The sequence below is a fragment of the Jaculus jaculus genome, chromosome 5 (genome assembly GCF_020740685.1).
Source record: "Jaculus jaculus isolate mJacJac1 chromosome 5, mJacJac1.mat.Y.cur, whole genome shotgun sequence".
Classification (NCBI taxonomy): Eukaryota; Metazoa; Chordata; class Mammalia; order Rodentia; family Dipodidae; genus Jaculus; species Jaculus jaculus.
This window is the reverse complement of record NC_059106.1, coordinates 163,546,323-163,567,055: the sequence shown is the minus strand read 5'-3', so window position 1 is coordinate 163,567,055 and position 20,733 is coordinate 163,546,323. Positions and strand designations below refer to the sequence as shown.

Below are 20,733 nucleotides of genomic sequence, written 5' to 3'. Positions count from 1 at the left end.
TCCTAAAGTTCAGTATCTCTCTCTCCTGGCCTCCCTAGACTCTGACACTAGTTATACATCCATTCCCAGAGTTTTTTTTGGGGGGGTTAGTTTTTTTTTTTTTTTATTTGAGAGAGAGAGAATATGTGTCAGGGTGCCACTGCAAACAAACTCCAGATCTGACTTACATGGGTACTGGGGAATCAAACCTGGGTGGGAATTGAACCTGAGTCCTTAGGCTTCATAGGCAAATGCCTTAACCACTAAGCCATCTCTCCAGTCCCCCCCATGCCCAGAGATTTAAGAACTAGCCTTGAGCACCGGCTTCATCTCTACAGCATGGCCTTCATTTCTGAGCTAGACCCCTGTGTCCAGATAGCTGAATGATGTCATACTTGAATATCCCTCAGACAAGTCTAAGTCACATGCACAGGCCAAGCAGAGCCTCACTGACCACCAGAACAGGGCCCTCTTCCATTGTAAACTAGGATTCCTCCTTGGCCATTCTCTTCACGCAGTAACTGAGGCAACCCTGGTGATGGACCCTGCACATGTTTCACAGGGCTTCATGTTACCAGCACCTTGGTCCAGCTGCCACCTGTGCCAGTTTTCCATAACAGTGACAAATATCTGAAAGCCAGTTGTGGTGACACATGCCTTTAATCCTAGCACTTGGAAGGCAGAGATAAGAGGATCACTGTAAGTTCAAGACCAGCCTGGGACTAAACTGAGTTACAGATCATCATGGGCTAGGACATACATACATTCGTATGTACATATCCATATATCTGAGATGGTCACCCCATTATAAAGAGAAAAGGTTCATTTGGGCTCAGGGTTTTGGAGGCTTTGGCTCCTGGTTGGTTGACCTTGGTACTTGTGATGAGACCATTCATCGTGGCAGGGAGCACATGAGTTAGCATAGCCACTCGCCTTGTGGGCAGCAAGCAAAGAGAAAGAGGACAGAGTCCTGCCATCTCTGTTGAGGGCATGCCCCCAGTGACCTACAGTCTTTACTAGAGATCTTCGCAGTCCTATATCTCTGTCCTTTAACACACAACAGACACTGTGATTAGTTTATTGCTACCATAAGTTCCCCCAGAGCACACATATTTCTCTTTGTACTCATTTTGCACACTTCACACCATTCCTGGCACATGATAAGAACTCAAATATGCATTGGATGAATGAATGAAAGGAGTATCTTGTGTGTATGAGATATTAACTGTTAGGTGTTCTGGTGAAACTTCATGGAAATGGAATGGAAATGTGGGGCTGGAGAGATGGCTTGCCGGCAAAGCCAAAGGACCCAGGTTTGATTCTCCTGTACCTACATAAAGCCAGATGCATGAAGTAGTGCATGCATCTGGAGTTTGTTTGCAGTGACTGAAGGCCCTGGCATTCTCATTCTCTCTCTCCCTCCCTCTCTTTCTCTCTCTCTCTCTCTCTCTCTCTCTCTCTCTCCCTCTCCCTCTCCCTCTTTCTCTCTCTCAAATAAATAAAATGAAATAATTTTTTAAAAATAAATAGAATGAGGGCTGGAGAGATGGCTTAGCGGTTAAGCGCTTGCCTGTGAAGCCTAAGGACCCCGGTTCGAGGCTCGGTTCCCCAGGTCCCACGTTAGCCAGATGCACAAGGGGGCGCACGCGTCTGGAGTTCGTTTGCAGAGGCTGGAAGCCCTGGCGCGCCCATTCTCTCTCGCTCTCTATCTGCCTTTCTCTCTGTGTCTGAAACTCTCAAATAAATAAATAAAAAATGAATAAATAGAATGAAAATGCTAGTAAAATAAATAAATAAAAAGTAAGCTGGATGTCATGGCACATGCCTTTAATCCCAGCATTTGGGAGACAGAAGCAGGAGGACTGCCATGAGTTTGACGCCACCCTGAAATTAATTCCAAGTCTGCCTGGGCTAGAGCAAAACTCTGCCTCTAAAAATAAAAAAAATAAAATAAAATAAAAAGTTGACACTAAAATCCAGGCTTGGTGTTACATGCACTTAATCCCAGCTCTCCAGAGGCTGAGATAAGAGGATTGCCTGACCTGCAGAGTGAGTTCCAGATCAGTCTGGGCTACAGTGAGACCCTGTCTCAAAATAAATAAATACTAAAAATTAAAAAGTAATGTTGAAGGAGCTACAAATAGGCACCCCTACAACCATTGGATTTGTGGCCCTTCCTAGAAGCCACATGACTTTCCCTCTGAGCCGTGCAGCTCATTGCATGCTTATACCGCCACTAGGTGGGAGTAGAGAGGCACCACTGCTTAGCCATCTGGGAATGAATGCAAGCTTTTTATAGAAAATAAGCAACATTTTCATGTTGTTAAAGCCTGAAATTTCAGACATATAGACAGTTGCATTTAAGATGTATATGCAGGTCCACTTCATCTATGGATTCTAGGCCTGGGCCTTAGGCACTGAGAATCAACTCACCTCTTGCCTTAGTAGGTTGAGCATCCCTTTCCCTGCTCTGCTTCTGGTCTCCCAGCTTCCTTGCCATCACCTCTGCACAAGAGCCAGCCTCCTTGCATCTTACCAGAGTGTTGTTCTCTCTAGCTGGATTTTCCAAAGCAGACAATCCCATCAGCTTCCTGGGCTGGCCACTAGACAGTCCTGAAGTAACACGCTTTCTAGACCATTGAGATACTTTCTCAAAGCATTTGGAATCACCCTCTTTGATTTCTTGAAATTTATAATAGTGCCTTGTATTTGTATTTAAATAACCTGCTTTCAATCTAATGTCAATGAATGATGAAGAGATTGCTCAGTGGTCAAAACACTTCCTCCAGAGCCTAATGACTGGGGTTCAATTCCCCAGGACCCATGTAAGCCAGATGCACATGCACCTGGAGTTCATTTGCAGTGGCTAAAGGCCCTGGTGTGTGTGTGTGTGTCTCTTTCTCTCTCTCTCTCCCTGCAACTCTCTGCTTGCAAATAAAATTTTAAAACAAAAAGAAAGGCTGGGTGTGGTGGCACACACTTTTAGTCCCAGCATTGGGAAGTCAGAGGTAGAAGGATTGCCATGAGTTCAAGGCCGCCCTAAGACTGCGTAGTGAATTCAAGGTCAGTCTGGGCTAGGGTGAAACCCTACCTCAAAAAAAAAAAAAAGAAAGAAAGAAAGAAAGAAAGAAAGAGTTTATTTTGGCTCACAGTCTGAGGATGTAGTCAGTTCATTCTGTGAGGGAAGACATGGCAGCAGGAGGAGCTGGTCACATCACATCCCCAGTGGGGAGAGACGGATACTGCTGCTCAGCTCACTTTCTCCTCTGTTCAGCCCAGTACCCCAGCACGTGAGTGGTGCCACCCACAGGCAGGATAGGTCTTCCCTCCTCAATTAAAACATTTTGCAAAGCACCCTATGCTCAGAGATATGTTTCCATGGTGACTCTAAACCCCATCAAGTTGACAAGACTAAGCATAATAGCTGCAAGTAGCTGATTGTACTTTGACAGATAAAAAGCCCTAGTGTGGGAAGTACACAGTAATCTATAATGCATATGAATAGATCGATGACAGACAGATGCTGGCTCAGAGGTTCTGTTCTTATAGAAACATGTCACTGTGAAAAGGTAACTTTTCCTTTTGTAATATTTAGGGGTTTTTTCTTTTTCTTTTCTTTTCTTTCCTTTTTTTTTTTTTTTTTTTTTTTTTTTTTTTTTTTAGGTAGGATCTTACTGTAGCCCAGGCTGACCTAGAATTCACTGTGTAGTCTCAGGCTGGCTCAAACTCATGGCAATCCTCCTACCTCTTTTCTCTGGAGTGCTGGGATTAAAGACATGTGTCATTATGCCCAGCTATTTTAGATATTTTTGCAGTATTTATTTTTTCTTTAAAAGGAGACTAGAACATGTCAGAGTCCCTACCTTGGAAATTTCCTCAGCACTAGCATGTGAACACCCCTTGCACAGAGCACACAGTTTATCTTCCTGCATCTTAGGGGGGTTAAAGAACAGCAGATAGGCAGTAACTCATTTTAAATTTTTAGCTTTTTTGTGTGTCTTTATTGCAAAATCAGAACTGAAGGCAGAGTGGGATTCTCTCTCTCTTTCATAAATAAAATAAATTTAAAAAATAAAAAACAAATAGGTGGCCATGAGAGTGGGGCAGCCAATGAAATACATTACTTATAAAAGGCAAACAGGGAAATGAAACCTAGGTTTAGCCAACATAAAAATGCTGACAAACCTCTAATTATACATGACTAGGAGTTTTCTGACTGAACAATCAAATAAAACAACTTCATAACTATAATTATTTTCTTATAAAAACCTTCAAGCTCTGCCCACAGAACCAAATTGCAAACTACAATTTGATGCTCAGTGCACGTATTGATGTTTATGCAGGCAAATACTGAGCTTCATGTTTAACACACCTGATAGTCAAGACTGTGGGCTGTAGTCTAGAAGACAGCGCCTCACCACCCTCCCCTCCATTCAGGCACTGCTCAGGCAGAGTTCAAGAACAAACACAGAAAGAGAACTGTTTGGGGAAAGTAAAGCATTACTTGTAAACTCCTACTGTCATTCCTTCTTGTAGTGTAGGGTAGGAATGTTTCCATATGGACATTCTCAAGGCCTTCAGCACATGCCCCAAGTGACTTCTCTCATTCCTCTTTTCTTCCTTTCTTCCTCTCTTTCTCTGTCTCTCTCCATTCCTCCCTCTTTCTATCACCTATTTTCACTAGGTCTAGGAGTCACCTTACTTCCTTAGATAAATAATGAATAGAAGGGAGTGACCTCAACCTATTGAAAGACACCTATGTAAAAACCATAGCTCACACCATACTTAGTGTGAAAGACCAGATGTTTTCGTCCCTATCTCTATAGAGTTTCTATCCAGCGCAGTCAGCCAAGAAAAATAAATCAGCAGCACTCGGAAGGAGAGATAGGAGGATTGCCATGAGTTCAAGGCCACCCTGAGACTCCATAGTAAATTCCAGGTCAGCCTGGGCTAGAGTGAGACCCTACCTGGAAAAAACAAAAACAAAATTATGTAGGTGGCTGGAGAGATGGCTTAGCGGTTAAGGCACTTGCCTGCAAAGACAAAGGACCCAGGCTCAACTCCCCAGGACCCATATAAGCCAGATGCACAAGGGGGTGCATACATCTGGAGTTCGTTTGCAGTGGCTACTAGAGGCCCTGTCACACCATTCTCTCTCTCTCTCTCTCTCTCTCTCTCCCTATTTCGGTATCTACATCTCTCTCTCAAATTAATAAATGAAATATTTTTTTAAGTGATAGAGGGCTGGAGAGATAGCTCAGCAAAGCACTTGCATGCGATGCCTGGGTTCGACTCCCCAGGATCAACACAGGGCCAGATGCCCCACTTGGTGCAGGCATCTGGAGTTTGCAGTAGCAAAAGAGGACTTGCTCACCCGTGTTCTCATTCTCCCTCTCCCTCCTTGCAAGTAAATAAATAAAAATATTTTTAAATTTATACATTTGAGCCATGCGTGGTGGTGCACTCCTTTAATTCCAGCACTCAAGAGGCAGAGGAAGGAGGATCGCTGTGAGTTGGAGGACACCTGAAACTACATAGTGAATTCCAGGTCAGCCTGGGCTACAGTGAGACCCTACCTCAAAAAAGAAATATATATATATATATATATATATATATATATATATATATATATACATACATATATATATATACACATATATATATACATATATATATATATACACACACAAATTTGGGGGCTAGAGAGATTGCTCAATGGTTAAGGCACTTGCTTGCAAAGCCTAACAACTCAAGTTTGATTCCCCAGTACCCACATAAGCCATATGTACAAAATGGCCCATGCATCTGAAGTTCATTAACAATGGATAGAGGCCCTGGCGTACCCATTGTGTGTGTGTTTGTAAATAAAATATTTTTAATATTTTTATTTGTATTTATTTATTTGAGAGAGAGAGAATGGACATGCCATCTGACCACTACAAACAAATTCCAGACGCATGCACCACCTTGTGCATCTGGCTTACATAGGTCCTGGGGAATCAAACCTGAGTCCTTTGACTGTGCAGGCAAGCACCTTAACTGTTAAGCCATCTCTCCAGCCCAAATAAAATATATATTTTTTTAAATTTTAAGTAGGGGTTGGGGATTTAGCTCAGTGTATGAGCCCTGGGTTCAGTCCTCAGCACCAAAAAAAAATTTTTTTAAGTAGCCAGGCATGATGGCACACGCCTTTAATCCCAGCACTGGGAAGGCAGAGGTAGGAGGATCACCATGTAATCAAGGCCACTCTGAGACTAGATAGTGAATTCCAGGTCAGCCTGAGCTAGAGTGAGACTCTACCTTGGAAAAAAAAAAAAAAAAATTTAAGTTATACATTTTTTTCAAAGGGAGGATATCATGTTAAATATTCTTACCACAATAAAATTCATTGAAACAAAAGCTGGGCATGGCCCAGCACTGAGGGGTGTGGAGACAGGAGAATCCCTAGGGTTGGCTGTTCCAGATTCTGTAAGAGACCTTATCTAAAACTAAGGTTGAAGGGTGAAAGGAGAGGACACTCAACGTCCTCCTCTGGCCTCTACATGTGTGTGCCCAGGGCATGTACATGTGCACATACAGGTATACACCTTGTAGCAGACACCTTCAGGTTCGCTGAGATGAACTTCCAGACCAGGCACAGTTATGGAGGAAGGGATATTTATTGAAGCCTACAGATCCAGGGGAAGTTCCATAAATGGCAGAAGAAGCTGGCCTGCCTTCACAGGTCCAAGCAGAGAGAGAGAAGTACAAGCCTCAAGGTCAAAAGCCACTGCACACTTCAGGAACTCCAGCTAGGCACACTTTGCATATCTTTAGATTGAAATCTGAGACCCACCATCACACCTTAAGATCACCCAGTGACATTACCTCCAGCCAGGTGGCTACAGATGCAAACTACAAATAAATAAACAACTGAATATATTGGGGCCATCTATTCAAACCACCACACACCTCATGCACACATATGAAGAGAAAAAAGGAAAATGTTCTACATTATAAAAAGAAAATTAAACTTTCTTTACTCACAGATGACATGATCATCTATGTTGAAAGTCCAATGGGATCTACAAAACAAAAAGCTACTACTACTAAAAAATTAGTTTGGTGAGGTTGTAGGATGCAAGATCTATATGCAATGCTAGTTACTATAAAAAGCATGAACTAGCCGGGCCTGGTGGTGCACGCCTTTAATCCCAGCACTCGGGAGGCAGAGGTAGGAGGATCGCCTTGAGTTCAAGGCCACCCTGAGACTACATAGTGAATTCCAGGTCAGCCTGGGCTAGAGTGAGACCCTACCTTGAAAAAAAATTAATTAATTAATTAAAATAAATAAAAATTAAAAATAAATAAAAAGCCTGAACTTTGGGGTGAATCTGACAAGACTCCTAAGGCTTTTTGCAAACTGAAAACTGTAAAAAAAACATAAGTGAAAGAAGCCCACAAGCTAAAAAGAAGTGCACTGGGTACAAAGACTGGACTTTTCAATGTGGGTGGTTTATCAACTCCTGTTGAGTCTGTCTGCAAATTCAACACAACCCATCTCAATTCCACTAGATCACTTCCTAGGCACTAACAAAACTGTTACTGAGGAATTGCTTGTGGCCATCTTGGATGAGACTGGATCAGATGTGGCTTCTAGTCCTGCCAGGGCAGGCAAGGTGGCATCTCCCTGGGACTCTATCCCTGGCTGGCTGCTTATTAAAAAAAAAAAAAATTAAAGCTGTCTTATTACTAATCTCCTTCACTCCTACCTCAGTCTGCCCCGTGTTGGGATTACAAGAGAGCCATGCTGGTCAAAGGAGGACCAGTAGACACTGGTTAGGTTCACAGTGTCTGGCAGCCATTGTCCTGGCAACTTGGATTTGTCAAGAGGAAGTTAGGGACCTGGTTGTGTGCAGAAGGGGTGGAGAGGGCTCCTGCAGGGTACTGCCAGCCCCCCAGGGTCTCCTGCACCAACAGTAGAGTTGGCAAACAAGGACCTCTGCGTGGGCTGCTGCCCAGCAGGATGTGTTGGGGTTGTGTGGTGTTGCCACCAGCATGCTGTCTGTGTTGTGAAACCGAGTGGCAACTGTCCCAGCCCTGAGCTTCAAAAGGCTGGAACATTCACCTCCCTCTTCAGCTGCATAGCAAGGATCAGCGATGGGGCATTTTTTATGGCCTATACTGGCGCTAGTTGAGCAGAATTGCCAGCATTGCTAGTCAGATCACTTAGCTGAGACCCTTGGTAGTGAATGAGCATGAACCGCTTAGTGAACTTCATCAGCAAAAAGCAGAAACTGGGCTGAGGAAATGGCTTAGTGGTTGAGGCATTTGCCTGCGAAGCCTAAGGACCCCAGTTCAATTCCCCAGGACCCATGTAAGCCAGATGCACAAGGGGGAGCATGTGTTTGGACTGTTTGCAGTGGCTGGAGACCCTGGTGCACCCATTCTCTCTCTCTCTATCTGCCTCTTCCTTTCTCTCTCTCTCATAAAGAAACAAAATACTAAAAATAAATAAATAAATAAATAAATAAATAAATAAATAAATAAATAAAATTGTAATAAAAAAATAAACAAACTGACCACGGGAACCCAGTAGGAAGGGGTATGGCATTCCTGTTGGGAAGGGCTTTATACCAGCTAATATCTCTCTTGCTTTCTTGACAAAACAGGAGGATTGAGAACCGAATGAAAAGAGCATCCCTTTTAAAGACGCGGACAATGCATTGGTTTGTTTCCACCTGCCCCTGAGGTAGGCTGCCCGTGCAAGCGCTTCCAGTGGCTTCCGTGATTCTGCAACCCCAGGAAAAAGTGCCCAACCTCCACTTTCCAACGAAAGTCAGTCTTCTTAGGCGTATGCCTTTGGGGTCCTTCTTGTATGTGACTTTCCATCCCAGTCACATTAAATTCTTGCTGTGGACAACTAAAAGTCAGTGTCCTTTATCAGACATGCCCTAAAAACCCAAAAGTTTTCTCCCTGAAGGACCCTGAGTCCACCTCAAGGTTATTTCACAGCCCCTAACAGGATCACTCCAGCTTTGATGGGTGGTCTAGAGAAGCTGAGACAAAAGGATCACAAGTTGAAGCCAGCCTGGGCTATGTGAGACCCTGTTTCAGAAAGACAGAGAAAGAGAAATTCACTACTTCAAAATTTATCAATGTAGCCAGGCATGGTGGTACACTCCTTTAATCCTAGCACTCGGGAAAGTAAGGCAGAAGGATTACCTTGAGTTCAAGGCCAGCCTGGGCTACAGAGTGAGGCTATGTTAGACCCTGTTTCAAAAAGACAGACAGACAGAGAGAGAGAGAGAATACTTCACTAATTCAAAAATTATCAAAGTAGCCAGGCATGGTGGTATACACCTTTAATCCTACCACTCAGGAGAGTAAAGTAGGATTGTCTTGAGCTACAGACCAGCCTGGGCTACAGAGTGAGTTCCAGGTCAGCCTGGACTAGAGTGAGACTTTGCCTCAAAAAAAAAAAAAAAATTGTCTGGGCTGGAGAGATTGCTTAGCAGTTAAGGCATTTGCCTGCAAAGCCTAAAGACCAGGTTCAATTATTTAGAATCCACATAAGCCAGACGCACATGGTGGCGCATGAACCTGGAGTTCATTTGCAGAGGCTAGAGAACCTGGTGTGACCAGTCTTTCTCTGTCTAATAAATAAATAAAAATATTTATAAATAAAGACATTATGAAAAAATATAATAAAGCATGGGTTTATGTTAATGCCATGGCTATAAACTAAAAACTACTTTTCTTATACTAGGCTGTGGACTATGTCTTTGGCTGATGGGACGAAAACACGCAGAGAGGAGCATTTCCCCAGCCTGGTGGTAGAAAGCGGCGGGAATTCTGCAAAGGGCAGGAGCAAGAGCAGCCTGGATGCAGGCACTCACCGGCCAGGGAGCAGCAAGTCCTCCAATGGGAGCGTGGATTTCAGCAGGTCTCGTTGCGCCTGCAGAAGCTTAACTTCCTATGACTATTCGGAAGACTTTCTCTCGGATGGCTCGGAAACATTCTCTCACCTAAAACACTCAGAGCAATCTGTGGTGAAGGAAAAGAAGAAAAAGTGTAGTACTTCTAAAATCCCCCACCTTACAGGTAAGAGTTGGTATTTCCTGGCCAAGGATGCCTCCCTGGCTGTGTTGACATTGTCAGTGCACTGGGACTCAAAAGTGGTCTGTACTTGGTTACAGGTGTGTGTTTGGTGTGTCCACCCAGAGGTGGACTTTTAAAGAGGGACTCAGGGAATGAGAGACTTCATAATCATCACCAAGTAACAGTAAGGCCTGGCAGATCGCCCTCCCAGAGCCTGCTATGACATGGGTGCATCTTCATTCAACAGGCGCTCCCATCACCGAGCAGCTCAGCTCTTGGGTTTCACTAGCCTCTTGCCTTTCATCTCAGCTGAAGAGCCAAGCTGTGAGCTGCCAGTCTGTAATGTCCTGTCTCAACACCCCAATGCAACAGCCTCCAAGCTTGGCAGGGCATGTTGGCAAAAACACTCTTCTGAAACCAAAATAAAGAAATAATTCAGAGACAGTCTGGCCTAAAGATTTATAATCAGGGCTGAAGAGATGGTTTAGCAGTTAAGCATTTGCCTGTGAAGCCTAAGGACCCCGGTTTGAGGTTCAATTCCCAAGTTCCCATGTAAGCCATATGCACAAAGTGGCACGTGTATCTGGAGTTCATTTGCAGTGGATGGAGGCCCTGGTGCACCCATTTTCTCTCTCTCTCTGTCATTCTCACATAAATAAATAAATAAATTTTTAAAAAAAAGATTTATAATCAAAGATTATAGCCAGGTGTGGTGGCGTACACCTTTAATCCCAGCACTCAGGAGGCAGAGGTAGGAGGATCACCATGAGTTCAAGGCCACCCTAAGAATACAGAGTGAATTATAGGTCAGCCTGGGTTAGAGCGAGACCCTACCTCGAAAAACCAAAGAAAGCAATCTTTTCTGTTTGTTTGGTTGGTTGGTTGGGTTTTTTTGTTTGGGTTTTTTGTTTGTTTCTTTGTTTGTTTGTTTAATTGGAGAGAAAGAGACAGAATGGCCATGCCAGGGCCTCCAGCCACTGCAAACAAACTCCAGGTGCATGGGCCACCATGTGCATCTGGCTTACATGGACACTAGGAAATTGAATTGGTCCTTAGGCTTCACAGACAAATGCCTAAACCACTAGACCATCTCTCCAGCCCTTTCTTTTTAATTTTAATTTTTATTAACAACATATTTCATATGGATACATCATGTGTTGGTACCTCTTTTCCCTCATCCCTGCCCCCATCCCATTGGGGAACCTCCTCAGTGGGGTTGCAGGTATTCTCTATGAAGGTATGCTTTTTTTTTCTTTAAAATATTTTTTGTTCATTTTTTATTTATTTATTTGAGAGTGACAGACACAGGGAGAAAGACAGCTAGAGGGAGAGAGAGAGAATGGGCACGCCAGGGCTTCCAGCCACTGCAAACGAACTCCAGACGCATGCGCCCCCTTGTGCATCTGGCTAACGTGGGACCTGGGGAACCGAGCCTTGAACCGGGGTCCTTAGGCTTCACAGGCAAGTGCTTAACCGCTAAGCCATCTCTCCAGCCCGCTTTTTTTTTTTTTAATGGTAAGGTCTTGCTCTAGCCCAAGCTGACCTGGAATTCACTATGCAGTATAAGGCTGGCCTTGAACTCACAGCAATCCTCCTACCTCTACCTCCCAAGTTCTGGGATTAAAGGTGTGTACCACCATGCCCTGCTTAGGCAGTCTTTTTTTTTTTTTTTTTTTTGAGATAGGGTCTCACTCTAGCTCAGGCTGACCTGGAATTCACTATGTAGTCTCAGGGTAGCCTCAAACTCACAGTGATCCTCCTCCCAAGCTGGGATTAAAAGTGTGCACCATCACGCCCAGCCTTTTTAATAAATATTTTTGTTTTATTTATTTGCAAATGGAGAAAATGGGCATGCCAGGGCCTCTTGGCATTGCAAACACACTCCAGACACATGCACTACTTTGTGCATCTTGTTTTATTTCAGTACAGGGGAATCAAACCTGGGCTGACATGTTTTATAAGCAAGCACCTTCAACCACTGAACCATCTCCCCAGCCCAAGAAAATAGTCTTTTTAAAAAAAACACTTTTATTTTATTTTTTATTTATTTGCAAGCAGAAAGAGAGCATGAGAGAGAGAGGGAATGAGCATACCAAGGGGCCTCTTGCCACAGCAAATGAACTCCAGATGCTTCTACCATTTTGTGCACTTGGCTTTACATGGGTACTGAAGAATTGAACCCAGGGTTTTAAGGCTTTGCAAGCAAGTGCTTTTAACCTCTGAACCATCTCCTCCCAAGACAACAGTCTTTTAAGTTAGCATATCTAAAACTATTTACACAAGAAACAAAGCAAAGTTTTTGAGTTCTGAGCATCTTATAATATGACTTTTTAATATTAACATGTCACTTACTTATCCTATCAATACACATTGGTCCTTTATGAAAAATATCTGCTCCTCAATGCAGAGCAACCTATACTCTCAGCATTTCATAGGAGACTAGAAGGAAGAGTAGAAGGTGTCCTTGCTTGGCTATCCTCTTGTGTGTTAAATACTACAAAATTATTTTCAATAAATCTTGTGTTCAAGATGGGCATGGTAGCACATGCCTTTAATCCCAACACTCAGAGGCAAAGGTAAGACCACTGTGAGTTTGAGGCCAGCCTAGAACTACAGAGTGAGTACCAGGTCAGCCTAGGCTACTACTCACTCTATTTCAAGAAAAAAAAAAAGTGTGCTCATATTGAACTCCCATTTTATATGCCACTGAAAGGACTGGGGAGATTGCTTAGTGGTTAAGGTGCTTGCCTGCAAACCCTAACAATTTGGGTACAATTCCCCAGTACCCACATAAAGCCAGATGCACAAAGTGGCGCATGCAATGCATCTGGAGTTTGTTTGCAGTGGCTGGATGCCCTGGCATGCCTGTTCCCCACCCCCTTTGTTATATATATGCCACTGGAAGCACCTGCCTAGTCAGATGAAGTGAAAACACAACAATTACAGCAGTCAGCCAGCCTTGAGCTGTAAAAGTGTTTCCATGGTTTCTTAGTCTTCTGTTCCCACACTTCATGTCTGCAGGTGTTTCCAAAGTAAGCAGAGGTAATTCTGCCCCAGGACAGTAGAGTTCCAAACCAATGCAAACAGGCTTGTGTTTTATTGACAGTTCAGCCTCTTCTGTGAAGACATTTCCACCCAGCCTTCTGATATATTATGTAGATCTCTGGCCCTTGAGGAATAGCAACTCTGGATTAGAACCCCCACTACGAATTCTGGGTTCACTAAGGAAAAGGACCACCAGGGACTAGTATCAATTCCCATTTTAGAAAGTGGATGAAAGCAGGTTTCAGAAACACATCTCATGGATGAGTAGGGAGGTGAAGCGAGAATTTTTGTTTGATAGGATTTTTACTTTGTAGATCATTAAATCGTTGTAAATAGCAAGTAACATATTTCTGTGGTCTACTTTTCAAAAGTTATCCTCTTTTGTAGAAAAGGTATATTCAGTACTTTTTTTTACTATATATCTTATTTATTAGAAACTGGCTCCCATTGTTGTTGTTGTTGTTTTGTTTGTTTGTTTGTTTGAGGTAGAGACTCACTCTGGCCCAGGCTGTATTCTGTATTTTCAGGGTGGCCTCGAACTCACAGCGATCCTGCTCCCTCTGCCTCCTAAGTGCTGGGATTAAAAGTGTGTGCCACCATACCCGGTTTTTTTTATTTTTTTTAAGGCAAAATACAAACATAGACTTTATGAAATGCTGCTCCATCCCCTTTTTAATTTTTTTTTGCAAGTTTGGGGAGTAGAGGGATCATGGAAGGCAAAACAGAACACTAGGGAAGAGCCTTCAGGCCTGCGTCTCCACCACTGACGTGCTCTGCTGAAGCCCAGCTGACCTCGCGCTGCCGCCCTCCCCTTGTCGTGGCATCGAGCCCCGCGCTCATCCTCCCTGTCGAGCGGTGGCCATGGTGCTCAGCCCTCAGGAACTGTGTTGCACACCTCTGCCCTCCCATCGCTTCAGCAGGGCAGAGGGGCAGGCATAAGCGTCCACTGCCCATGGAGCCCACCACCCTTCATCCTTTGGGTCTCAAAGATCACCTCCTTTCATGAGGACATCACCCCAGAGCTGGAAGACATTAAAGTTGGGGTCAAGTTTAGTGACACTGGCCCTGTCACAGACCGTGCCAGCCCCTGACCACGTCTGTTTTAATCCGACCTGGCCTGCCCAGCCCGGGTCCGGGGCCTCCCTAGCCAGTGCTTGGATCACTAACATGTCTGCCCTCAACCCGACCACAGACACCCCTTTAGCAGCCTTCATGGGCATGCTCCTGAGGCCAGTCTGCTCTGCTGCCGCTCTAACATGCTGCAGAGCCTCCCCCATAGCTCAGACAACCCACAGCGTTGTTCACAGTGGGGAAGTTCGTGTCCTTGATAGTGTCGCTGCAGAGAGAGTCCATCAGGTTTGCTGTTATTGTGTTTCGAGGTAGGGCTCACTCTAGCCCAGGCTGACCTGGCACTTCCTATGTAGTCCCAGGCTGGCTTTGAACTCATGGAGATCCTCCTACCTCTGCCTCTCAAGTGCTGAGATTAAAGGCATGTGCCACCGTGCTCTGCTCCATCAGTTCTTGATGGGATTCTCAGTGCGTGGCAGTTATAGGCTGTGGCTGTCAGTCATGTGCTCCATCCCCGAAAGCATTCTTGGCTTCTAGTGTTCCCTGTTTCCATCATGTGCAGCACCACCTCTGCCACCATGCAGACCACACAGACACATCTTAGATGTGTCCCCATGTGCACTCCAGTGACGTGGCCCCTAGATCCCCTTTTCTCCCCAAGAGAATCAAACATTTTAGTTTAAATCTCCCTTTCTCAGAATGTAGACATACCAATGTTTGCATATTCACACACATTTTTACATCACAGATGCACACATGTATGTATACATAACATACAAATGCACACATCCTTTAGAGCCACAGCCCAGACACATGAACAGTGTGTGACTACTAACAAGTGACATCTCTACATGTCAGGATGTTATTTTTAAAATAATGTTACCTATATTGAACACACCCAAATTCAGTTATATATGCTTGGTACTAAATGTATTAGTTTTAGAGACCTCGTATTTAAAACAGACCCTTTAACATATGCCAACTACTTCATTCAGTGCTGAAAGTAATAAAGGACAAATTGGTTGTGTTGCACTTATTAAAATGGAATACATGGGCTGGAGAGGTGGCTTAGCAGTCAACACAAAAGGACCCAGGTTCAATTCTCCAGGTCCCATGTAAGCCAGATACACATGGTGATACATGTATCTGGAGTTTGTTTGCAGTGGCAAGAGACCCTCATGCATCTATTCTCTCTCTCTCTCTCTTCCCCCTCTAATAAATAAAATAAATCTTTAAAAAATATATAAATAAATAAAATGGAATATATATATATTTATATATATGTACATATGCACAGTTTAATGGTTTGGGTTTTTTAAGGGTCATTTGAATGCAAGAGATCACGCTGGGGAGCTCATGTCACACTTTATCTCATACTGTTGAAAGAGTTACAAGAGATAATCTGTACAAAGCATTCAATTCAGTGTGTTACATAGGGTAGTGTTATAGAAATTCTCTGGAAAGGTTACTGCAAGACCAGAATGAGTGAAAGTAAAGAAGTTTATTACCTATGGGCCAAAAAGCTTGAGGTAGACCTCCAAAGAAGCTTGGGCCCTAGCAGAGATTTTCTTTACATTTTATAGTTTTCATAGCCAAGGAGAGGGGTCAGTGAATAAACAAGATGGGACAATTTGCATTTCTGTAGTCAGGCCACCCTAACAATGAACTCCTTTTTACTTTGTTTTATCATAAACTGTCTTTCCTTCTTTTTATCCCTTTGGGCCCTTTCTGGACAGTTCCTTTTTTGGGATTTTTCCATCTGACAAAGATAAGTTTTAGCTCATCAGCAATTAACTCTTACAGTAGCTCAGTGAATCAGTTCAACTTTTAGCTTCTTTTCTACCACAGTAGCACTTAGAAAATGCCAGCTGTCATACCATCATGGTTTCTAAAAATGTGTGTGTGTGTGTGTGTGTGTGTGTGTGTGTGTGTGTGTGTGTTATACCACAGTCTCTTGCCACTGCAAAGGAACACCAGATGCTTGTGTCACATTTGGGGGCTGGGAAATTGAATGTGGGCTGACAGGCTTTGCAAACAAGGGCCTTTAACTATTGAGTCATCTCCCTAGCCCACTGCCATGGTTTTTAGTACAATTGTTTTGTTTTGTTATGTTTGAGGTAGGATCTCATGCAGATCAGGCTGGTCCTGAACCCCAATCCTCGTATCTCCACCTCCTGAGTGCTTCAATTCTAGGTCTGCACCACCGCCCATGGCAAGGTTTCATAAAACCTTTATAGCAAAAACCTAAGCACAAATCTGAGAGTCTACAAAGACCTGATTTTCATGGGAGAAACCACTTAAAGTCTCCATCCATAAAATAGATACACATAGACCTGATTGTGTTACTGAAACATCTAGATGTAAAAGCTCATTAGATGGTCTTTCTTTTCCTAGTGGCACTTTCATCTGTGTATGTGTGTGTATATGTATGGGGGGGACACATGTGTGCATGTTTACATGTCCTTGTTTATTACAGTAACCAAATGGCTTGTCTGCTTACTCAGGCCAGAAGGAAATCCCCGTTGAAAAAAAGCACAATTGGAATGCATCATTCTTTAACTCTCAAGTCAATATGATTGCCCAGAGAAGAGATGCTATGACCCATCGGATACTCTCAGCAAGACTTCATAAGATTAAAGAGCTGAAAAATGAATTAGCTGACATCCATCGTAAATTGGAAGTCCTTGTCACAGAAAACCAGCTTTTGAAACAACTTCAGGTTAGGCACTTGAAAGCTATAGGAAAACATGTGAACTCACAAAATAATCTGCCTCAGATTACCGTTAAACACCAGAATGAAGTGAAAAATTTAAGACAGCTTCTCAGGAAATCGCAGGAGAAGGAAAGAACTGTATCCAGGAAGCTCAGAGAAACTGACAGTGAGTTACTGAAGACCAAAGATGCCTTGCAGGCCCTGCAGAAACTTTCTGAAGACAAAAATCTTGCAGAAAGGGGTGAGCTGACTCACAAGTTGTCTGCTCTTACAGCAAAAATGGAGGCAAATGACAAAAAAATACAGGTCTGTATTTTAGAGACCTAGAAATTTTAAGGTTCCAATATTCGTAGAGGGAGAGTGCACAGTGACCATGTTGTCCTGGGCTAGCCACAGTGAAGAGCTGTGTGTGTAGTGGAGAAGGGGGGAGGGAAGGCAGGGGCTGCAAGGAGAAACCAAGGACCCTGAGCTGGATGTGGGTCCCTCTGGAAGCCCCTCAGTGGTGAATCACAACAACCCCCTGGGAGCCTGCCACCCTTTGAAATATCCCTGGTTTAGGTGCTGAAAGGCTGCCTCCTGCCGGCCACCTGGGCTCTATTCAGCCCCTTTCTTGGTATGCTCCCTCATCAGTCTGACAGCTTCCCTTACAAAGTTCTTAGTTATTTTAGAAATAGTGCCCAGGAGCTAGAGAGATGGCTCAGTGGCCAAAGGTGCTTGCTTACAAAGCCTGCCGGCCCAGGATTCAATTCCCCAGTGCCCACGTAAAGCCAGACACAGAGTGGCACATGTGTCTGGAGTTTTTTTGCAGCAGCAAGAGGTCCTGGCATGCTGATATATTCTCCCATCCAAGTGCTAACCAGGCCTGTCCCTGCTTAGTTTCCGAAATCAGAAAGATCAGGCACCTTCAGGGTGGTTTGACTGTAAATGCCCATGCATTCTTTCTTTCTCTCTCTCTCTCTTTACCTATCTCTACCACTCTTTCTTCACAAATAAATAATATTTAAAAAGAAAGAAATGGGGGGCCTGAAGAGATGGCTTAGCAGTTAAGGCATTTGTCTGCAAAGCCAAAGGATCCCAGTTCAATTCTCCAGGACCCACGTAAGCCAGATGCACAAGGGGGCACATGCATCTGGAGTTCATTTGCAGTGGCTACATGCCCTGGTGTACCCATTCTCTCTCTTTCTGTCCCCCCCTTTCTCTCTATCAAACAAATAAATAAAATATATATATTTTAAAAAGAAAGTAATGGGGCTGGAGAGATGGCTTAGCACTTAAGGTGCTTGCCTGCAAAGCCTAAGGACCCATGTTCTACTCTCCAGATCCCACAGAAGCCAGACACACAAAGGTGAAGCAAGCACAAGGTCACACATGCCCACTAGGTGGCACAGTGTCTGGAGTTCAAATTCAGTGGTTAAGGCCCTGGTGTGCCAATTCTCTCCCTCTCTCTCTCTCTCTCTCTCTCTCTCTTTCTCTCTCTCTGTAAAATAAAATTGAAGAGCCGGGCATGGTGGTACATGCAGAGATAGGAGGATCACCATGAGTTCGAGGCAACCCTGACACTATATAGTTAATTCCAGGTCAGGCTGGGCCAGAGTGAGACCCTACCTCGAAAAACCAAAAAAAAATTAAAAAATTAAAAAAGAAAGAAATGGCCAGGCATGGTGGCACACACCTTTAACCAACCCCAGCACTTGGGAGGCTAAAATAGGAGGATTGCTGTGAGTTCAAAGCCAGCCTGAGACTGCATAGCAAATTCCAGGCCAGCCCGGGCTAGAGCAAGACATACCTGGAAAAAAGTCTGTACTTTCAAAGAAAATTGCCTTGAATAAGATGAATAAATGAGGAATAGAAAATAATGAGCACCTCAGTCATCACTCTGGTTCACCACAGTCCTATGGAGCCACCTGAGCATAGGTGTGTCACGTAAAAGTAAATGCACAAATGCATTTTACTATATACATATGAGATATATATATATATATATATATATATATATATAGAGAGAGAGAGAGAGAGAGAGAGAGAGAGAGAGGGAGAGAGAAAGAGAGAGAGAGAGAGATAAAATAGTTCATGGCTTTAAACATATAGCATATATATATATATATATATATATATATATATATATATGTACACACACAAACACACACACACACACACATATGTACATATATATACAGTCAAAACCAAAATAAATCCCAGAGCTAACAACCTGTTTGGCTGGCTGTCAGAAACACTTGCTAGTGCAGGAACCTTACCCTGGATGAAGGACGGCATATGGGTTTGATTTTGTTTGTTGGTTGGTTGGTTTTGAGCATTCACTTGAGAGATTTTTGGTGATGGTTTCATGCATTTTCTATATCTTCCACTTTAATGGGGAACTATTAATGTTATACTGAGGAAAATTCCATTTGGAGTTAAAGAAAAGTCATTTTAGCCCAGCCTCCTTGCAAGTAAACACCAAACAATCCTCCAAGCAGCAGGCAGGTGTGGGCATGGACACTCATGGGGCCAAGTCAGTTTTCTCCTTGTCTTACAGCCCAGCTGAGTACACAGGCAGCTTACAACCCTGCTCTGACTTTCCCTCTCTGTCCCCTGGGAATCCCTGAGCCCCATGGTCTGGGCTGTGGCCAGGCCCTGTAGGAAGAGGGGCCTAAAAGTTTTGGAAAGAGCACTTTGTGCAAGGTAGAACAAACAGTTCATCTGGGCAACACTGCTAAGTCTTGCGTTGAGCATCTTCATTGATTTTTCAGGATGTGTACAAAAACAATGTTGTCAGATCCTAGACTATGTGGAGACACTAGGACACTGGGCTTGAAAGATCTGATCTTGACCTGAGCCCTGGGCTGGTTTGTGTTGTTCTGGTCACACTCATCTCTAATAAACATGTCCTCCCCTAGGTCAGGCGTTTGCTAAAATTGTACTGAAACTTTGCACTTGTCACCAATGTCGTTCATTGCATTACAATCGAAGTTTTCATAACGCCAAGCTGACTGCAGAGTGGTTGAAATATACACTGTTTTCAGAGCTTGGAGAAACAGCTGAGGCTGAACAGGCGGGCCTTTGGTCGGCAGCTGGCCACTGAAAACCGGAAGACGGCGGCCGCACAGGCATCCACGAAGATGCTTCAGGAGGAAGTGAGGCACCTGCAGCAGAAGCTTAAGGTATTTCTTCAAAATACATGTAAGAGAAGTTATGGAGTGCCATCCCAAAATCCCAGAGCTGTCTCTATCTGTGATGTCTCCAAACCATCTGACAAAGAATACATTTCTCAAACTGTCTTTCCCACAATCCTGATCAGACAGACCATCTGTACTTGCCAGAGTGAGTTAACAGCCTGGTGACTGTGTAATGTAATTAGGAGAACAAAGCTCCATTGCACTCACAAGACTTCTTCTTTTAATTTTTAAATATATTTTATTTATTTATTTGAGAGAGAAAGAGGTAGAGAGTGAGGGAGAGAGAATGGGTGTGCCAGGGCCTCCAGCCACTGCAAACAAACTCCAGGTCCACGTGCCCCTTGTGCATCTGGTTTACATGGGTCCTGGAAAATCGAACTGGGATCCTTTGCTTTGCAGACAAGTACCTTAACCGCTAAGCCATCTCTCCAGCCCAGGACTTTTTATTATCATTGTTTTTCAAGGTAGGGTCTCACTGTGGCCCAGGCTGACCTAACATTCACTCTGTAGTTCCAGGCTAACCTTGAATTCACAGCAATCCTTCTACCTCTACCTCTCAAGTACTGGGATTAAAGGCATGTGCCACCATGCCTGGTTTATTAACATTTTTATTTCATAACATTGCATTCTATCAATATCGTAATGTAACTTAAGATAGGTTTTAAGGGCTGG

General features: G+C 43.7%; 1 protein-coding gene across 1 annotated transcript in view; it reads left to right on the top strand.

Moving 5' to 3' along the window:
- Window positions 1–9,737: 9,737 nt before the first annotated feature.
- Lca5l (lebercilin LCA5 like) overlaps window positions 9,738–20,733 on the top strand; it is a 30,388-nt gene continuing 19,392 nt past the window's right edge. Inside the window, exons 1-3 of the mRNA XM_045149206.1 lie at window positions 9,738–10,062; window positions 16,677–17,191; window positions 19,909–20,046. Coding sequence (XP_045005141.1) covers window positions 9,738–10,062; window positions 16,677–17,191; window positions 19,909–20,046 — 978 coding nt within the window. The remainder of the gene's footprint in view (window positions 10,063–16,676; window positions 17,192–19,908; window positions 20,047–20,733) is intronic.